A 15,871-nucleotide genomic window follows, 5' to 3' on the forward strand; every position below is an offset into this window, starting at 1 on the left:
AGATGCACCAATCGATCAGCTGGTTTTCAGCTTGATTTGCCCTGACCAGTGACTGCACGATCACTAGTAAACCCGATACAATGTATGATGTATCTGATACATCATACATCACCGGAAGCAAGCAATAGCTTTCAAACTACCTGATTGGTAGCTGTTACCCCATTAGGGCTTAAGCACTATGACATCAACACATCACTCTGATAATGGTGTTTTAATAGTGCTGATGTGCCTACAGTACTTGTTCTCCTAAGGATGATTATACACACACTACACATCCTACACAAACAATGACTGGCGCACCAAAAAGACACATCCAGCCTTAAACTTCCTTAACCTTCCTTTACTTCATTAAACACCATCGTCTGGGGTTAGAGGTCTTAGCGTGTTCAAAAGGCACGCAGGTTGTGCAGCGGCACAGGTGCTTGGGCCCACTCATCATTGCTTATATTATATTTTTTATTTGTCCTCATTTTTCTTTTGCATATTTGTCACACTTCTGTGATTTATTTAATCAAACTAATTTTAATATTACACAAAGATAACCAGAGAAAATACAAAATGCAGTTTATAAATGATGATTTCATTTATTAAGAAAAAAAGGGGCCAGGCAGTTTGGACAGCTATGTGAAAAAGTAAAAATGTGCAAAATTCCTCCACAGTAATGAGAAAAACTCTCTGCCAGTTATCACAAACCCTTGATTGCAGTTGTTCCTGCCAAGGGTGGCACAAACAGTTATTAGGTTTAGGCAATTACTTTTTCACATAATGCCAGGTGGGTTTGGACAGCTTTTTTCCCTTTATAAATGAAATCACTTAAAAAGTTTATTTTGTACTTACTCAAGTTATCATTGATAATCTGAAATCATTTAAATGTGACAAATATGCAAAAAAGAAAAAGAAAAGAAAAAAAAAAAACCCAGAAAGGAGCAAATAAGTTTTCACAGGCCTGTACACACTGCATCATTAGAGTGGGAAAAAAAATACTGAAAACTATTGATAATTACCTGTAGCTGCAATCACTAAGATTTATTTAGGCTTAATGTGGGAAGGAAGTGAAGTGAACTGTAAATTAATGTAAGGAGTTATCAGTTATAAATATACTACTTATAAAAATTTGCTTTTCTCTGTAGTAAACAGCGGCAGAGCTTGGTAGAGTTCTTGTATAAATGTAGCCCTGATAAATATTCACGCTGTCTTATTATCCTAATTTATATCTCCGGTGGTGTTCTGTAAGTGACGCTGCCATGGCTTTGTCCGTTCAGCAGCGCAGACACAGGAAGCTGTTATACAGCGGAGGAAGATATGTTGTTGCTTTGTTCCAAAGTCAGACAGTAGGTTCTTAGAGTTTTTAAAGGATTGAGATATTTAAATTACAATCTGCCTAGTTTTTGGCGATCGTAAGGCTGCACACACTGTGTTTTCAGACACATATTTGAATCATTTCACTTGACAGAAAGCTTTTGCTGATTCCTGGTATTATCAGCAATCTTCCCAGGTCATTAGCTATCTGTGCTGTGAAGGTCACACTGCTCTCTGTAGTGCAAACATATTTTGACATTTTCCACTTTCCAAATATGAACCTCTCATTTCCAGGGTGATTTATTTAACCCAGGTTGCCCAAGATGAAAAAAGCTGTCTCAAAACACCACAAAAAGAGGGAGGGAGAGAGAGAAAGGGGGAAAAAAAAGGCTACAAGTTTTTTTTTTTTTAAGCACTTGTAGCCTATAGCCAGTTTGTTGTGTGTTAAAGGCTGCCGTGTTAATCAATAACTGTTTCACTAACTGAGCCAACAGTCGAATGGCAATTATCCCTTTTGCAATAGCTTGTGTCGGCGCTAAAGCACAGCTAGCTGCCTTTTTTTCCCCTTGTTTTTTTTAGTAAGTGTAATTAGATCGCTGGTCTGGATCTGGATCACTGGTCTAGCCTGCACAATCAAACTTCAACAACAGTAAAAATATGAAATATCGTCCATGTCGATGATTTTCACACGTAACCTGAAAGGTAATGTGTATCCCAATGAACAATTCTGCACCGCATGACTTGTGACTCACTGGTTGCTTACATAATTCTCACTCCAAATGTCAGAATGCCACTGCCTCTACCTCGGATCATTTCCTTTCAGTTTTTATCATGTTCAACCTAAACTGTGACGACACATGAGCAATCTTTGGAGATTTAAAAAGTCACATGAAAATAACCCACACTCATACAATCTCTCAAGCACTCTTTTGGCTTGTTTGGGCTGTGATGTTACAGTATGTAGTGTGTTCACACACTCCTTACACACCTACTTACTCATGCAAATAAGTAATCAGCTAATCCCGTGTCAGCAGTGTAGTGCATAAAATCATGCAGATACAGACGAGCAGCTTCGAGAAATGTTTAACCATCAGAATGGGGGGAAATGTGATCGCAGCGATTTTGACCATGGCGTGATTGTTGTTTCCAAATGGGCTGGTTTGAGTATTTCTACTTTCTTCTGCTGGTCTCCTGGGATTTACACACGAAACAGTATATAGAGTTTGTTTAGAAAAAAAAACATCCAATGAGCAGGATTTGTTGATTGCTTGTTGATGAATGTGTTCGATGTAAAATGGTCACATTGGTTTGAGCTAACAGAAAGGCTACAGTAACTCGGGTATTCACCCGGTACAACTGTGGTGAGCAGAAAAGCATCTCAGAACAGATCAGGTGGATCGTCTACAACATGAGAAGCCCATAGTGGGTTCTACTTCTGTCATAAAGCTGTCCGAGGCTGCAGTGGTCACAGGCTTACTACAATTAGACAGTTTAAATCCTAAATATAAAATATATATTATGGTCTGATAAGTAGATTCTGACCTTACCTTAATTAAGAATTGAGGTAAGGTCATAATTTGGTACCATCCATGAACCCTGTGAATGACGCATCTTATTTAAGTACTGTTGCGCATCATGTGCATTACCTTCATGACTACAATTTAGTCTTCTTCTAATGGTTACTTTCAGCATGATAGGGCATCATGTCCCATAGAAAAAAGTCAAAACCTTGAAATGTTTTTGTGAACATGATCATAAGTTCTGGGTTTTTCATGGTTTTTCCAATCACTAGGATCTAAATCCAGTTGCATGAAAGTGAACCTCTTTGCGTGATGCATTCATGATAAATTGGACCAGAATTTTTAAAAACCGTTTACAGAATCATGTGGAATTCATTCCATGAACAATAAAAAAATAAATAAAATAAAATAAAAAAATAGTATTTCTAACAGAGTGTTTATGGCGCAGTTCCCAATCGGATAACGTGGCTGAGTATGAAAATACTTTTAAAGTTTGGAAGTAGTTTCTGGTAGTGGACACAGAACCGAACAGAGAGCCAGCGTGGGGGTGTTGTGTTCTCATGGCAAGTGGTGATTTTCAGCTCCTGCTTTCTCCTTATTTTTAGCATTATAAAAGAATTCACACTTCCACAACAAGTTATTTCGTCACCTCTGAAAAGCTGGATTGACAGAGCTGACTCATTGAAAGTGAAAATGGAAATGCAAAACACTTACAATGGTATTTTATTCCCGACAATGTTGTGTGTAAGGAGGAAAAAGCAGATGGATTCCTTTTTTAACCCCCCCCAAACATAGAAGACGAGTTTATCCACTGAAAACTAAATGTTAAATTGACCATTGTATTATAACTTTGGCACCCACTGTATGTTACAGTGCACAAAACCACAAATGCAAATACACATTTCATACACAATTAAATATAAAATACATCTCCAATTATGCACGTCCATGAAGGAAATGTAATTGCAAACAGACATTTGAATTAGCACTTTCTAATTAGCATTTTCATTTGAATAAAGTCCGGAAAAAAAAAATGCTGTCATATGATTCATGCTGAGGAAAGTATAAATGGATTTTCCAAATGCAGTGCAGTGTTAATTACAGTCGGTGGGAGACTTACGATTGCTGAGCTCTTTGAGCTGCTGCTGCAGTGTCATGGAGGCGTTGTAGGTCCTAAAAACCTTCGCGGTAAGACCAGGCATCAGAGAACTCAGATGCTTATTCAACATCGCCGTCTGGAGAAAAGGAGGACATTTTTTAACCTATACACTCAAAACACACAGACGCACAAAGTTTGTTCCCCCCGTCTAACAATTCTAATGAGAGTTCCACTAGATGGCACTGTCGCACTGAGATTGAAAAGCAGGTCTTCAGTGTCCCTAGAATGTGACAGAAAGAAAAGACCAAAACTAGACTCAACATTTTTTAAATATACTTTTAAAAAGGCTGATTATGGAGTTTTAAAGTACTTAATTATGAATTGTTTAACTATTTATACATTATAGCTATATCTGTGGCGTATTACATTAATGTACAAATTTACTCTTTGTTTTAAACTTGCTAAAAGGGAAGGTTTACTCTCAAAAATACCTCAATATTACTTAAGGAATTTAACGCTAACAAGTCATCTGCCTTGGATGTTTATGTAATTCAAGTTTTTATACAACTCTAATAACATATGAACTACAAAAATTAAAATGTCAAAAAAAACATGGCAATAAATCTGGGCAAGGCAGGATAATAATAAAGCAAAAAAAGAAGAGAGGAAAAAGACTGACAGAGGAAAAGTCAGGAAAAAAAGGGGGACAAGAGCGTGATAAAGTGCTACATATACCCAAGTTCCCATTGTGTTCCCTTCCTTATATACCCTAAGAATTGAGACCAAACTGCAGAAAACTTCCATTGGTTTTAATAAGCCCTAGCAGTTAGGGATACAAAAAGGCAATGTCTGTCATTTATCTAATTCACCAAGCCAAACAAGGCCTTGCCTGACTTTTCCACTGTCGAAAAAAGATCCTTGCAGCTCCAATAAAACCTGCCAATGCAGGTCCAATTTTTTGTTTAGGGACATATCCTTGTGGAAGAAGAGACACGTCTCCTAGAAAGCATATGTGGAAAGAGTCTGGGTAGTGGTGTCGCTCTCCAAATTGTTTTTTTTTTATTTATTTTTTATTACTACCTTCTAAAGAAGAGACATTGAAACACGGTCTCGCATTAAACAAGGAAGCATCCCATCTTCACCTCAAACAGTAGCTAGATGTATTTGCAATTCCCACCTGTTTTCCCACCTATGTTTGCATAGTACACCTTGTTACTACTCTGAACACCCCTTTAAACATGGAAGTAGCTTTTAAAGAAAAAAAAAAGTTTGACATCTGACTTTGCTGTGACTTTGATCCTGTTTGGATAATCATGGAAAGATGGACAACCCAAAAATCCAAATCTAAAAAATAAAAAGGAATAATGGTTCATGAAATGTGATGTTTATGTGTATTAAAATCACTAAAATTCTTGTTCAAATATTTTTGCTCTATAAAAAATTGACATAGTGCAAGCACCTCTAACACAAGTGTGTTTAAACATAACAGGTTCTAGGCACCAGATATGTCAATCATTAGTAGCAAATACAATACGATACACATTGTCATGGAGCCATTGCATTTTTTCAGAAGCTCATCCTTGTTCTGTGATTAAACTGGGTTTTACCAGAGTCTCAGAAGAAGCATTCAAGGTCAAGTCTAACACTTCAGATACTGGTGCATCACCACCAAGTACTGCCAAGCTGAAGGATTTGAATTGAATTACTAAATAAAAAGATTATACACATTGACCGTCATAACATTAAAACCAATGACGGCTCAAATGAAGAACACTGATTGCTATACATTCAAGGCTCACTTACAATATGCACACAGGGAACAAATGCCAGTCTGTCCAGTCTGATCCCACAAAAAAGCCAATGCTGCACAAATCACTGAAAATGTCAATGCTGGCTATAGTAGAACGGACACACGCCCAGCAGGTAAAGCACCAAGAATGCCAACTTGGCCTCGAAATTCCCCAAATTCAAATCCAACTGATCACCCAAAGGATGCACCAGACAAAAAAAGGCTGAGGCCCCACCCCACAGCACCTGCAATGTGTTGCAACGTATTACAAAGATGATATTATATATATAAAAAAAAAAAAAAGAAAATCAAGTATGTTTCTGTATAAACAGGCTGTTGCAACAAATCTGTAGTAATGTGTAAACACTTGCAGCATTATTATAGAAAGAGATTTGTAAAATTGAACACCTCTATAATGATTGTATTTATACTGCATAAATAATAAACCGCTCGAAAACCAAGGCATAAAAAATAAATGAGCATCATTAAGTGCGCACAATGAAGTTCTCAAGACTTGCAAACAAGGTTTGTCAGCATGAACAGAAAGCTGTGACTAATAAAATCCTCATTTATACAAGTACAGAATCTAAAAGTATACTATAAAAATAAAGTTTATCAAACAAGTACACAATAGATTTATCAGTAAGACCAGGGGAAGCTCTAAATCTACATTTTATCTGGCTTCACAGTTTCAGCGTTCTTTGTTTATGAGTTTTGCATAAAAATCTCAAAATATCTTGTGATTATTTTCTGGGAAATATTTGCATACTGAAACCTTAATTCACATTTAAATATAACTGATTAAATGCATTTTCCTAAATGATGCATTGACTAAATGATTAGATTTTTATAATAAAAATGTTGCTTTATTTAAAAACCGTGCATTATAAACCATCACACCACAACAATTCTCGGGTCTGACCAGTCAGAAGGTGTTAATTAAGGTTCTCCAGCTGCAGCTAGAACAAAAACTTTCTCCCATCCAGACGAAAACTTTCAATCAGGGAAGACGAAGCCCATCACATGCTTCCTCCCTGACAAGTGACACCAGCCGATCAACTACTGCTCACGCAATGTTGTGATAGTAAAAGACATTCTGAGAACAGACGACCATAATCGGTCGCCATGATCGATGTGAGAGTGCAGGTATGCCACCCCTCCTCAAAGAGAATGGCTGTGGCATTACAAACTCACGATGCTGAGACAAAAGGTCTGTCCGGAAAGTATGCAGCTATGTAATGACTATTATACAGATGGGAATCGTCCGTCACCACCTGATGCATCATGATACCTACAGTAGATGCAGATTCAATTGAAATTGCGATTTTTTTACATATTCTATATTTAATATTATATTTTTTTCAGATTTTGCTACAATTTTAGTACTCAGAACCTTTAAAAAGAATTTGAGTCAGAAGTCAAAAGTATTCAACTTTAGCTATATTCAACAGCTTAACAACTGAATTGAACATAAGTAATTTAATATAGCCCATTCATTATAAAAAAATTTTAATTTAAAAACCAAGCGCAGCATTTAAAAAAAACTTCAATTACTAAAAGTCTAACTTAAAATTAAATACATTTTTATTGAATAGGACGCATGTCATCTGACAATTATTATTATAAAAAAAAATAAAAAACTTTCACCAGATGTGTGAATAGTTCAGAGTGTACTACCTATAAGAATTTTAAGAAATTGTTACGTTTTCTGCCTCAAATGCCTCCAAAGTTTTGAGCGCATGTCCAGCAGTTGTGAGCACGCGGGTACATTTAGTTTCTAACACGTGTGTTTTGTGACTAATAAGCGCTCGTTTTGTGGTATTGTGTTAAAACTGGTGTAAGTGGGTGTAATGAGTGGGTATAAAAACTAGTTTCTGTTGCACCACTCACAAGCTTGTGCACTCAGCAAACGGTTGGCTATGATCGGTCATGGCTGATTAATCTAAAAAACAACAAATTCCGGTGACTGGCTGATCGACCACTGCATCTCTATAAAGGTAATAAATAATTTAGAAATTGATAGTGATTCAAATGATTATAAATCGATAGTGACTAATCAATGTTCAAGCCTAATGCTAAATGTTATGGAGATTCGTTGCTTTAATCACTCAATAATTTTGAATGCAATGGCCACACAATGCACATGCTCAATCAAGTACCATTGACTAGTATAGTGAAGTTGTCATTGTGCATTCCAGTCCACACTCCTTGGCTTCCGGTTTACATTGATGTCATGCAAACCATTCATGTTAAATGATCAAATGCTGGACTTTTTCTGGACAGACCTCGTATACGAATGTGCTTGTTTACAACACATTGCCATTTCTATAGTAACAACTAGCGCTGTAACGAATCATAGTTCATCCCTGGTCTGTTGACATGGTGGCACTTTCTGTAAGCATTTTTGAAAGGACACTCCAGTTCAAGTGGTTAAGCTGTTCCTTCAGGCTTTGTGACCTGAAGTGAAGTCTTCAAGACAAAGAGAACACTTTCACAGCAACATGACAAGTGGCAGTTTTTTTTTATTTTTTTTATTAACACCAAGAAACAAAAAAATAAGTGAAATTATCCATGTCATAATTAATCATTTTAAATTGCAAATAATAATCTTTTGTGATGTAGAAAAATAAACAATTTAGAACGTGCTATTATTTGAAAATAATCTGCCTTCAGGTTGCATCAACATCACACCACATAATTGTTGATTACTTTTCTATAACTGCACACTAAGTCACGTTTTATTCTGTACATATTAAAGGATGCTGTGATTTACAGTTCAATCAGAGCTAAGCATGTTATTGCTCAGGTTCAACCCCAACATGTTTAGCATTCTGCCATAGGCAAGAGTATTTCTCCAGGAATGAGTGATTGGTTGTATCTAAATGCCGATAATCTGGCAGCTCAATCAACCGCCTGGCTACATCTGCATCCTAACATGCTGTTGACTCATGATTTCCAACATCTGGCTTCTTTATGACCAAGCTGCATTTCTATATTAATCAAAAGCATAAATAAAACATAGCCCATAAAATATAGTGGATCAAGGTATTTATGATGCTTCCTGCTGTTCCACTGTTCATGAGGGAAACATTCAGTTTTTTTTCCATAACTTTTTATGTGAAAGGCACAGCATGGGGATTTTAAGAGTACATTTTATAACACCTATCTGAGGCTTTGTTGGAACAACAGGAACATGTCTATGTTGTTCAGCAGGGAGCAGTTTATCTGTGGAGCTGTAAATCATAGGTAGATTGTCAAATCCATTAGATTTTAGGGGATTTTACTTAATTCAACACAACCTTTATACGGGACTTGTCAAATGATGATGAGTAAAACTGGGTGATGTGATAAAATATATTTATACAACAGTATATATACACATCACTGCATTACAATGATTCTAACAAATCGCTAACTACACAAACTATTTACCAGCATGGGTGAAAGTAGGTCGGTACGGAGATAGCAGCTGCCTGCCAAAACGCACATTTAAAACCATCACAGAAGGACTTTCAGCAAGTAATCACATCTGATAACATTATATTATCTAAAACAACACAGACTCTGTAATAATTGCTTCCAAGTTGATCAAACCGTCTGACCAAACTCTGAACCGTCTGTGTTGTTCTCTTCATGGCTAAGACAAGCTACAAAGCTAACTAGCTTCTAACACAAGGCTTAATCTTCAATCCCCCTCTGAAGCCCATTTTACACTACTTGGGACTCAACCCTGGAACCCCAGAAGTTAGCCAATGTTCTAAAGCTAAATATATAGAAATAAATCTCAATAATTTCTCAGGACTGTCCACCACCTTCATGGGTCATTTCGGCTTATTCTGGCGTATTATTTGGCTACACAGTACAGTGGTAACACGGCATGTTAACGTCCTGCTTAAAGATTTTTCACCTTAAGAAATTTGCCTCGGCATACAAAGCATTTTTGGCATACAAGCAACAGAACAAAACCGATCCAAACGCCAGCTAAGTTGCGTGTGTGTCCGGGAGCCTTTCAAAATGTTTGCATTAGGCATAAACAAAGTGAAGCTAGTTTATGTATTTTTTGCAAGTATGTTTTTTGCATTTTGTGCAAGATTTAGTAAAGACATAGCACAATGAGTCCCAAGAATAAAGTGGCCGGTGAAAAGAGGAATCATAAATTTTTACTTACTTACTTCATTTACATGTCTTTTCTAAATGTTTTGATTGTTTAATATGGAAATATGATTATAAAGTTGGAAATTGGTAATATTGTTGGTATTTTTGGATGGCTGGAACGGATTATCTGCATTTACATTATTTCCTATGGGAAAATGTGTTTCACAATACGGAATTTCCCTTTAAGAACTCTAAATGGATTAAGTATATATACAGAGGTACCACTGTACCAGTAAGCATCTGAAATTACTTTCATACCTGTTGATCAAACTGTCAGTTGCCAGCTCTGGCAGGCGCAGTTAGTTGTCAAGTTAGTGTGTCAAATGTGGGTTGGCAGAGGAATTCATAAACAAACAACAACAAAAAATCAATTGATAATAAATGTAACTATTGTATAAAAGCACCATCACACTCGAGAACATGCTGTTGTCAGGAATATCAGCATGGCTTGATATCTATATACATGAAATCGATAGACTATGATATTCAGTACAAGAACACTCCCACTTGTGTGATAGTTTAATTGAAAATAACCTTAACTGAAAATACAAAAATAAAAAAAACCAAATAATCCTGCAAATCAGACTTCTAACTTTCACAATAAAGTCTGAGTTTTTCCAAGTACTAACAAACTACTTTTAAAGCCTGTTTGACTAATACTAAGGATAACAAATCACAGCCTTTTTCTATAAATTTTCAGCAAACATGTAAAGAAATCTCATTTACCCACAAATCAATCTGTCGAACATTTAACGGCTTCAGTGAGCCAACTACTGTAGATCTTGCTAAAAATAGCTAATTGTGTCATGAGTGTTGCTGGGAACCTAAACACAGACATGCATTTACAAGAAAATGTGACCAGCCAAACCTTCATGATCCTAAACCTCAAAAAGTGTCAAAACACATCCTTTAGATGGCGCATCTCAAACCAACGATAACAATTATGTGGGGATAATTAGGAATTTGTCTTGCGCGATGCTTACACATTGTATTCAACCAACGAAAAACAAAAACTATCTGCAGATTTCACAGCAGAAGGAGGTTCAGTAGAAAGTGAATATTTACCGTGTAAGATGGAGCTGGACGAAACTAATTAAATAGCTAAAAAAGTGTTACGTCTTTCTCATTGCTATGTTAATAATTTGCCAAGCATAGCCAATCATGATTGGGTTGCAGGGTGCGGGGGCGTCTGGGGGAGTTTGACGAATTCATTCCGACTGAGGCACAGAGGCATCACTGGCAATTTGACAGCTGATAACTGATTATAAATGAAACTGATTAGGCGAATAGCTATTCAAAAACATGATTTAAGTGTGACATTCACAGAGTGAGGAAATCATACTTGCCTAGGATTTAGGATATCTTTAGACAGAAGCATTTGTATTAGATGCTGCAATTTCTACAAGAAGACAGTCATGGCAAATTAAATAAAATAAAAAGCAAATAAAAATCTTGATTTTCAAACCTTGTTTACGTCGGTTATATTTATGGTTCCTTAAAGCGGAGCAGTTAAATAAAGATTTTTCCTCTTTGCAAAAAAATTGCCACAGCAACATCCAACAGGTTTCTTACCCTACAATACAAACAGTAGGGGTGTGATGATGCAAACATTTGATCACGACATTGCGTGATTCCGGCATTCTATTAAAGGTTCCATATTTTAATATTTCTTTAATAAGTTAAAAAAAAAGTTCTGAGAGATTTATTTTTAAATATCTCAAACTTTCCATTTTACTCCCTTTGCAAACGTTCCTTTTTTGTGTTTATGCAATGAGCTACTGCTGAGCAACAGTGAAAAAAAGAACTGCAGAGCTGTGAACAGCAGGGCGGAGTAATAAGCCCGGGGAGCGTATCTGCTTACGTGTGGTCACTTGGGGTGAAAAAGTACTTATGTTTAAAATTTTTTTGTTTAAAAATTAAGCCCATACAAAAATCAAAACTGGACAAAAAGCATGTAATGTTATTTTTCTTAGATTTTGTGTCTGCACACATACACTGGAGAGCTGTCTAAATGTAAAAATTACTAAAAAGTAGTAAATTTAGCATCGTACGGTAGGTCCCCATACATAAAGCATATAATGGATTTGTACTACGTGAAGACAGACGATCTCAATTTCCTATTATACAAAGTTCAAAGTTCATTCCTATTATACAAAGTTCATTTATACTATGATCATGCTCCGTCATGAAAAGTATGAAGAACGGCACTTCTGAATACAGCTGCGCGATTGTTTGTTGCTCAATTCAATTAACTGAATGTAAGGAAACTTACAAATGGTAAATGGTCTAAAGTTTACAAAATTACTTAAGAATATAGCACAGCTTTTGCAGAAAATACAAACCGAATATTTTGTTGTGGGACAGGCCACAACATCATCACCTACTGGAAATAGGTAAATTGATTTATATGGGACATGATATTTAAACAATCAGCAACACAAGTTCCACAGCATTTCAATGTTCATTGGATACTTTTAGTCGTTTTAAAATATATTTCACCTGTAAACCTGTAAGAATTATACCTGCTTAAAATAAATCACATTAAAAATTGCAATACCCAAAAACTGACCGATCCTACCGATGTAAAAGGCGACAGCTTAATAGCTCGGAATTGTAACAACACATTTCACCTACACACCCAGGTTATAACAGCTAAAAAGAACTCTTTACTAGCTTTCAAACACCACCACAGGCTGCAGAAATCAATCTTTTCAGCCAACATCGGAGCTCTCCTGCTTAAGTGTTCACTGTATTTCAGTAGATATTTTAGAGAATTTATGTACTGCATTATTTATATGTAAAACCCGAAGAACAGCTAATTTCTAACAGAAAATTAGCACAGACATTTTTCATGATATAAAAAAAAAGGCTAAATAATTTTTCCTTCATTCAAACTTTGTTTAAATTATTATGAGACTTAAATCTAATCAAAATTCTGAAGCTGCTATCATGAATCAAAGCAAATTGTGACTGGAATGCATCGTTACACCCCTAACAGATAGTTAACAATGTTTATGTGTGGATGGGCTGTTCTTGTTCTACGCACGCTTTGATAAACGAGACCCCTGGAGTGTTGGGTTAAAAGCAGCTGAGGATTGTCTGGGATTGGAAGAAAAAGCTGAAGTCAACAGAAGTAACAGGCTGGGGGGATACAGTGTGTGAAACTGTTGACATGCTACTAGAATTCTGTATCTATCAGAAGGACGAGAGATTGTTTATACCGTGGTTGAATGGTCACTTTGGGGATGATCTTAAAAGCGCGGTGTGTGCCATCACGCTGTCTGCATTTGAAATGAAAAACAGTTGCGATGCTCAGGAGGAGACTAAAGCGTAATGACACCAGCTGTGTACTTGCAGGGTAAATGAACAGTCCGACACAGACGCCTTCGTGCAAATTGCATCCACCCCAAACACCTACACCTCACACCTGATCTCACAACGGTCACAAGAGAGACAGACGCGCCTCGATGTGCAGTCGAGTAGCTCATACAGATGAAGTGTGTGTTCAGGAACAATACGTCAGATCTATAATAGCATATATTCACTTGAATGACTATGAAAGCGAAGCGGAGGATGTGAACTGAGAGTGCATTCTGGCATCCTCAGGCCCGGCTAACTGGAGTGTGTTTATCTGTGTTAATGACCCTGGCTGGATCTCCTGACAGAACATAGAGGCAAGCCAGGATCATCACGGACATCTGGACCTGAGAGATACTGCAGCTCAATTCGTTCTCTCTCTCTTTTTCGCACACTCCATAATAATTGGACAGTGACTTTTTTCTTTTGTGTGTGTGTACTGCAGTGCACTGTGCCTTTAATGTGCTGGAGTGTAGAGCCAAAATAACAAGTTAGTGCAGTGTGTCAGCTTTAATTTAAGGCCGTTTACATCTGCGCTGGCTAAGCCACCTAAAAATCACAGCTCATGTCTTGCCATCAGTAACTCTACAAATTAACCATCTTAAATAAACGTGTCATGTTTAGTGCTAGACTGTAAATTCTTTGCACTACATGACAGCCTGCTGAAGCCTGTGATGCACACACCTTTTCCAAAATGCCTTCAAGGTTTTTGATTACAAATTGCATTGCACTTTATCTTGTTTGGGGTTTCCTCGATCCAGATGTTGGTATCAGATGACAATCGGCTAACATCCCCATTTATTTGCATTAAAAAAAAAAAAAAGAATATGGTGTAAGTCTAGTTTATACTGTTACTGTTTCTGAGCAGACAACATAACATGACGCATTCGGTGCTTAATTACGGCAACCAAAGCAAAACAGACTGCAAACTGTGCATCGTGAAAATAATAATAAGAGCTCATGTGAATCTTTCTACAATACAAATGACCTGATAAAACCGATAAAACAGAAGGTTAAGCTGGGTGAGGAAAATAATAAAAAAAAGCTATTATTGAGTATAGCCCTTACTGCTACCAAAAAATAATTATGTAACATCGCTGGTTCCATCGTTCTGTTAAAGCAATGGCTTTCTGTCATTCAGACATGAATCACTTTTATGCTAAAGTGGAAATATTATGCTAAATTCATTGTTTAGTCATTTTTAGACATTCGGATGGGTCTCCAGTGAGCATGCACAGGGCTTAAACAAGCTAATAAGATTTTCTCCTTCCTAAAAAAAATTCAATGCTTTATTCCCTGATCTTGTCTTGAACTTTTTGTCTGCTTTTATCTGGCACTTTCACACACACTATCTTCTCCAAGTGTTCTGTCTTAGTGCTGCTCTGCACCTTTGGTTGGCATTCTGCAAGTTGCATTACCGCTCGTTAGAGGTCACTCTTCCTCAAATTGCCAATCCTTTAAAGCCAACTTTCCAGTCAGGTCTTCCATCAAAAACAAACAAATTATATTAAATAATTGCTGCTTTTATTAATCCGTGACTCTTGATTTTCCCCTATTGTGACATCATATGAGATGATGTCTTCTCTTTGCTCAGCTCTGTTCTTCTCCGACCGGATGAGGTTCAACATTATTATTTACATAGGCACTGAAATATATGGAGGAGGAGTGAAATACGTTTGTAGTAATTATTATTATTTTTTTTTAAAAAGCGGGGGAATTTCATCATGAACACACAGACACACACTTTTGGGGACCTTGTTAAAGAAATAGAAAAATATAGGGCGTTTAGTGCTCCTCACGGCTTTATTCAGACATAACCTCGATGCCTGAGACGATCATAAACAGACACAGACACTCGGACAACTGAATAAAAATCTGAAGCAATAGTGGTGATCTTGTACATGACTGCATCCCTTTTTTTGTCCCTTTAAGCTGCTTCAAGATTTCAAACTTCACACACAGGGAGAGACACTTATGAATTTCTATTTCAGAACAATTTTAAGATATTTTTGTGCTCAAGACTCCAACAAACCGGCAGCTTCAAAACGAGGTCTGAGATTAGGTCGCAGCTTTATAAAAAATCCCTTCCTAGGCTATTGACGTAAACAGATCCTAAATTAGAACGTTGTAATTTTGGCAAACATATCCCTCAACATTACTGCACTCAATTCAGACTATTCTATACATTTTTAGAGCTCTTTAGAAAGGAAAGCAAACCTGATCTTTTACACGGCAACACTTCTCTGTAACTAACGTAAATATTTAATGCACTTAATTTAAAATTTATTTGCTAAATTTATCAATAATGGGCCCAACAGCTTAGGTGCATGAACATCTTAAGGACACTATGAAAAAAAAAATTACTGATCTGTGATGTATCTCCTTAATTCACATTTAACCATGTTAAACATTTTGCTACCTAAAAGCTTATCTGGTAAATTTTTTGTTTAAAAAAATTCATGGTACTGATGCATACTGCAGAACAAGATTTCAGATGAGACCCAGAAGATGCAGCAGCTAGCAGAACAATATGCAGTTGTTGTGGCTGAGAAGTTGGCAAAGAATTTTAGTGTGTTTAGTGTGAACTCGATCGCTCCACAAAATGGAAATCGACGATAATGAGATTGCCTGACAACCTAGATAAAGGAAGAC

At 36.7% G+C, this 15,871-nt stretch overlaps 1 protein-coding gene across 1 annotated transcript in view; it reads right to left on the reverse strand.

Moving 5' to 3' along the window:
- zgc:173742 (DNA topoisomerase I, mitochondrial) overlaps positions 1 to 15,871 on the reverse strand; it is a 73,786-nt gene that overhangs the window by 4,707 nt on the left and 53,208 nt on the right. Inside the window, exon 16 of the mRNA XM_053500610.1 lies at positions 3,940 to 4,054. Within this exon, the coding sequence (XP_053356585.1) occupies positions 3,940 to 4,054 (115 nt within the window). The remainder of the gene's footprint in view (positions 1 to 3,939; positions 4,055 to 15,871) is intronic.

Source organism: Clarias gariepinus, chromosome 7 (assembly GCF_024256425.1).
Source record: "Clarias gariepinus isolate MV-2021 ecotype Netherlands chromosome 7, CGAR_prim_01v2, whole genome shotgun sequence".
NCBI classification, from domain to species: Eukaryota; Metazoa; Chordata; class Actinopteri; order Siluriformes; family Clariidae; genus Clarias; species Clarias gariepinus.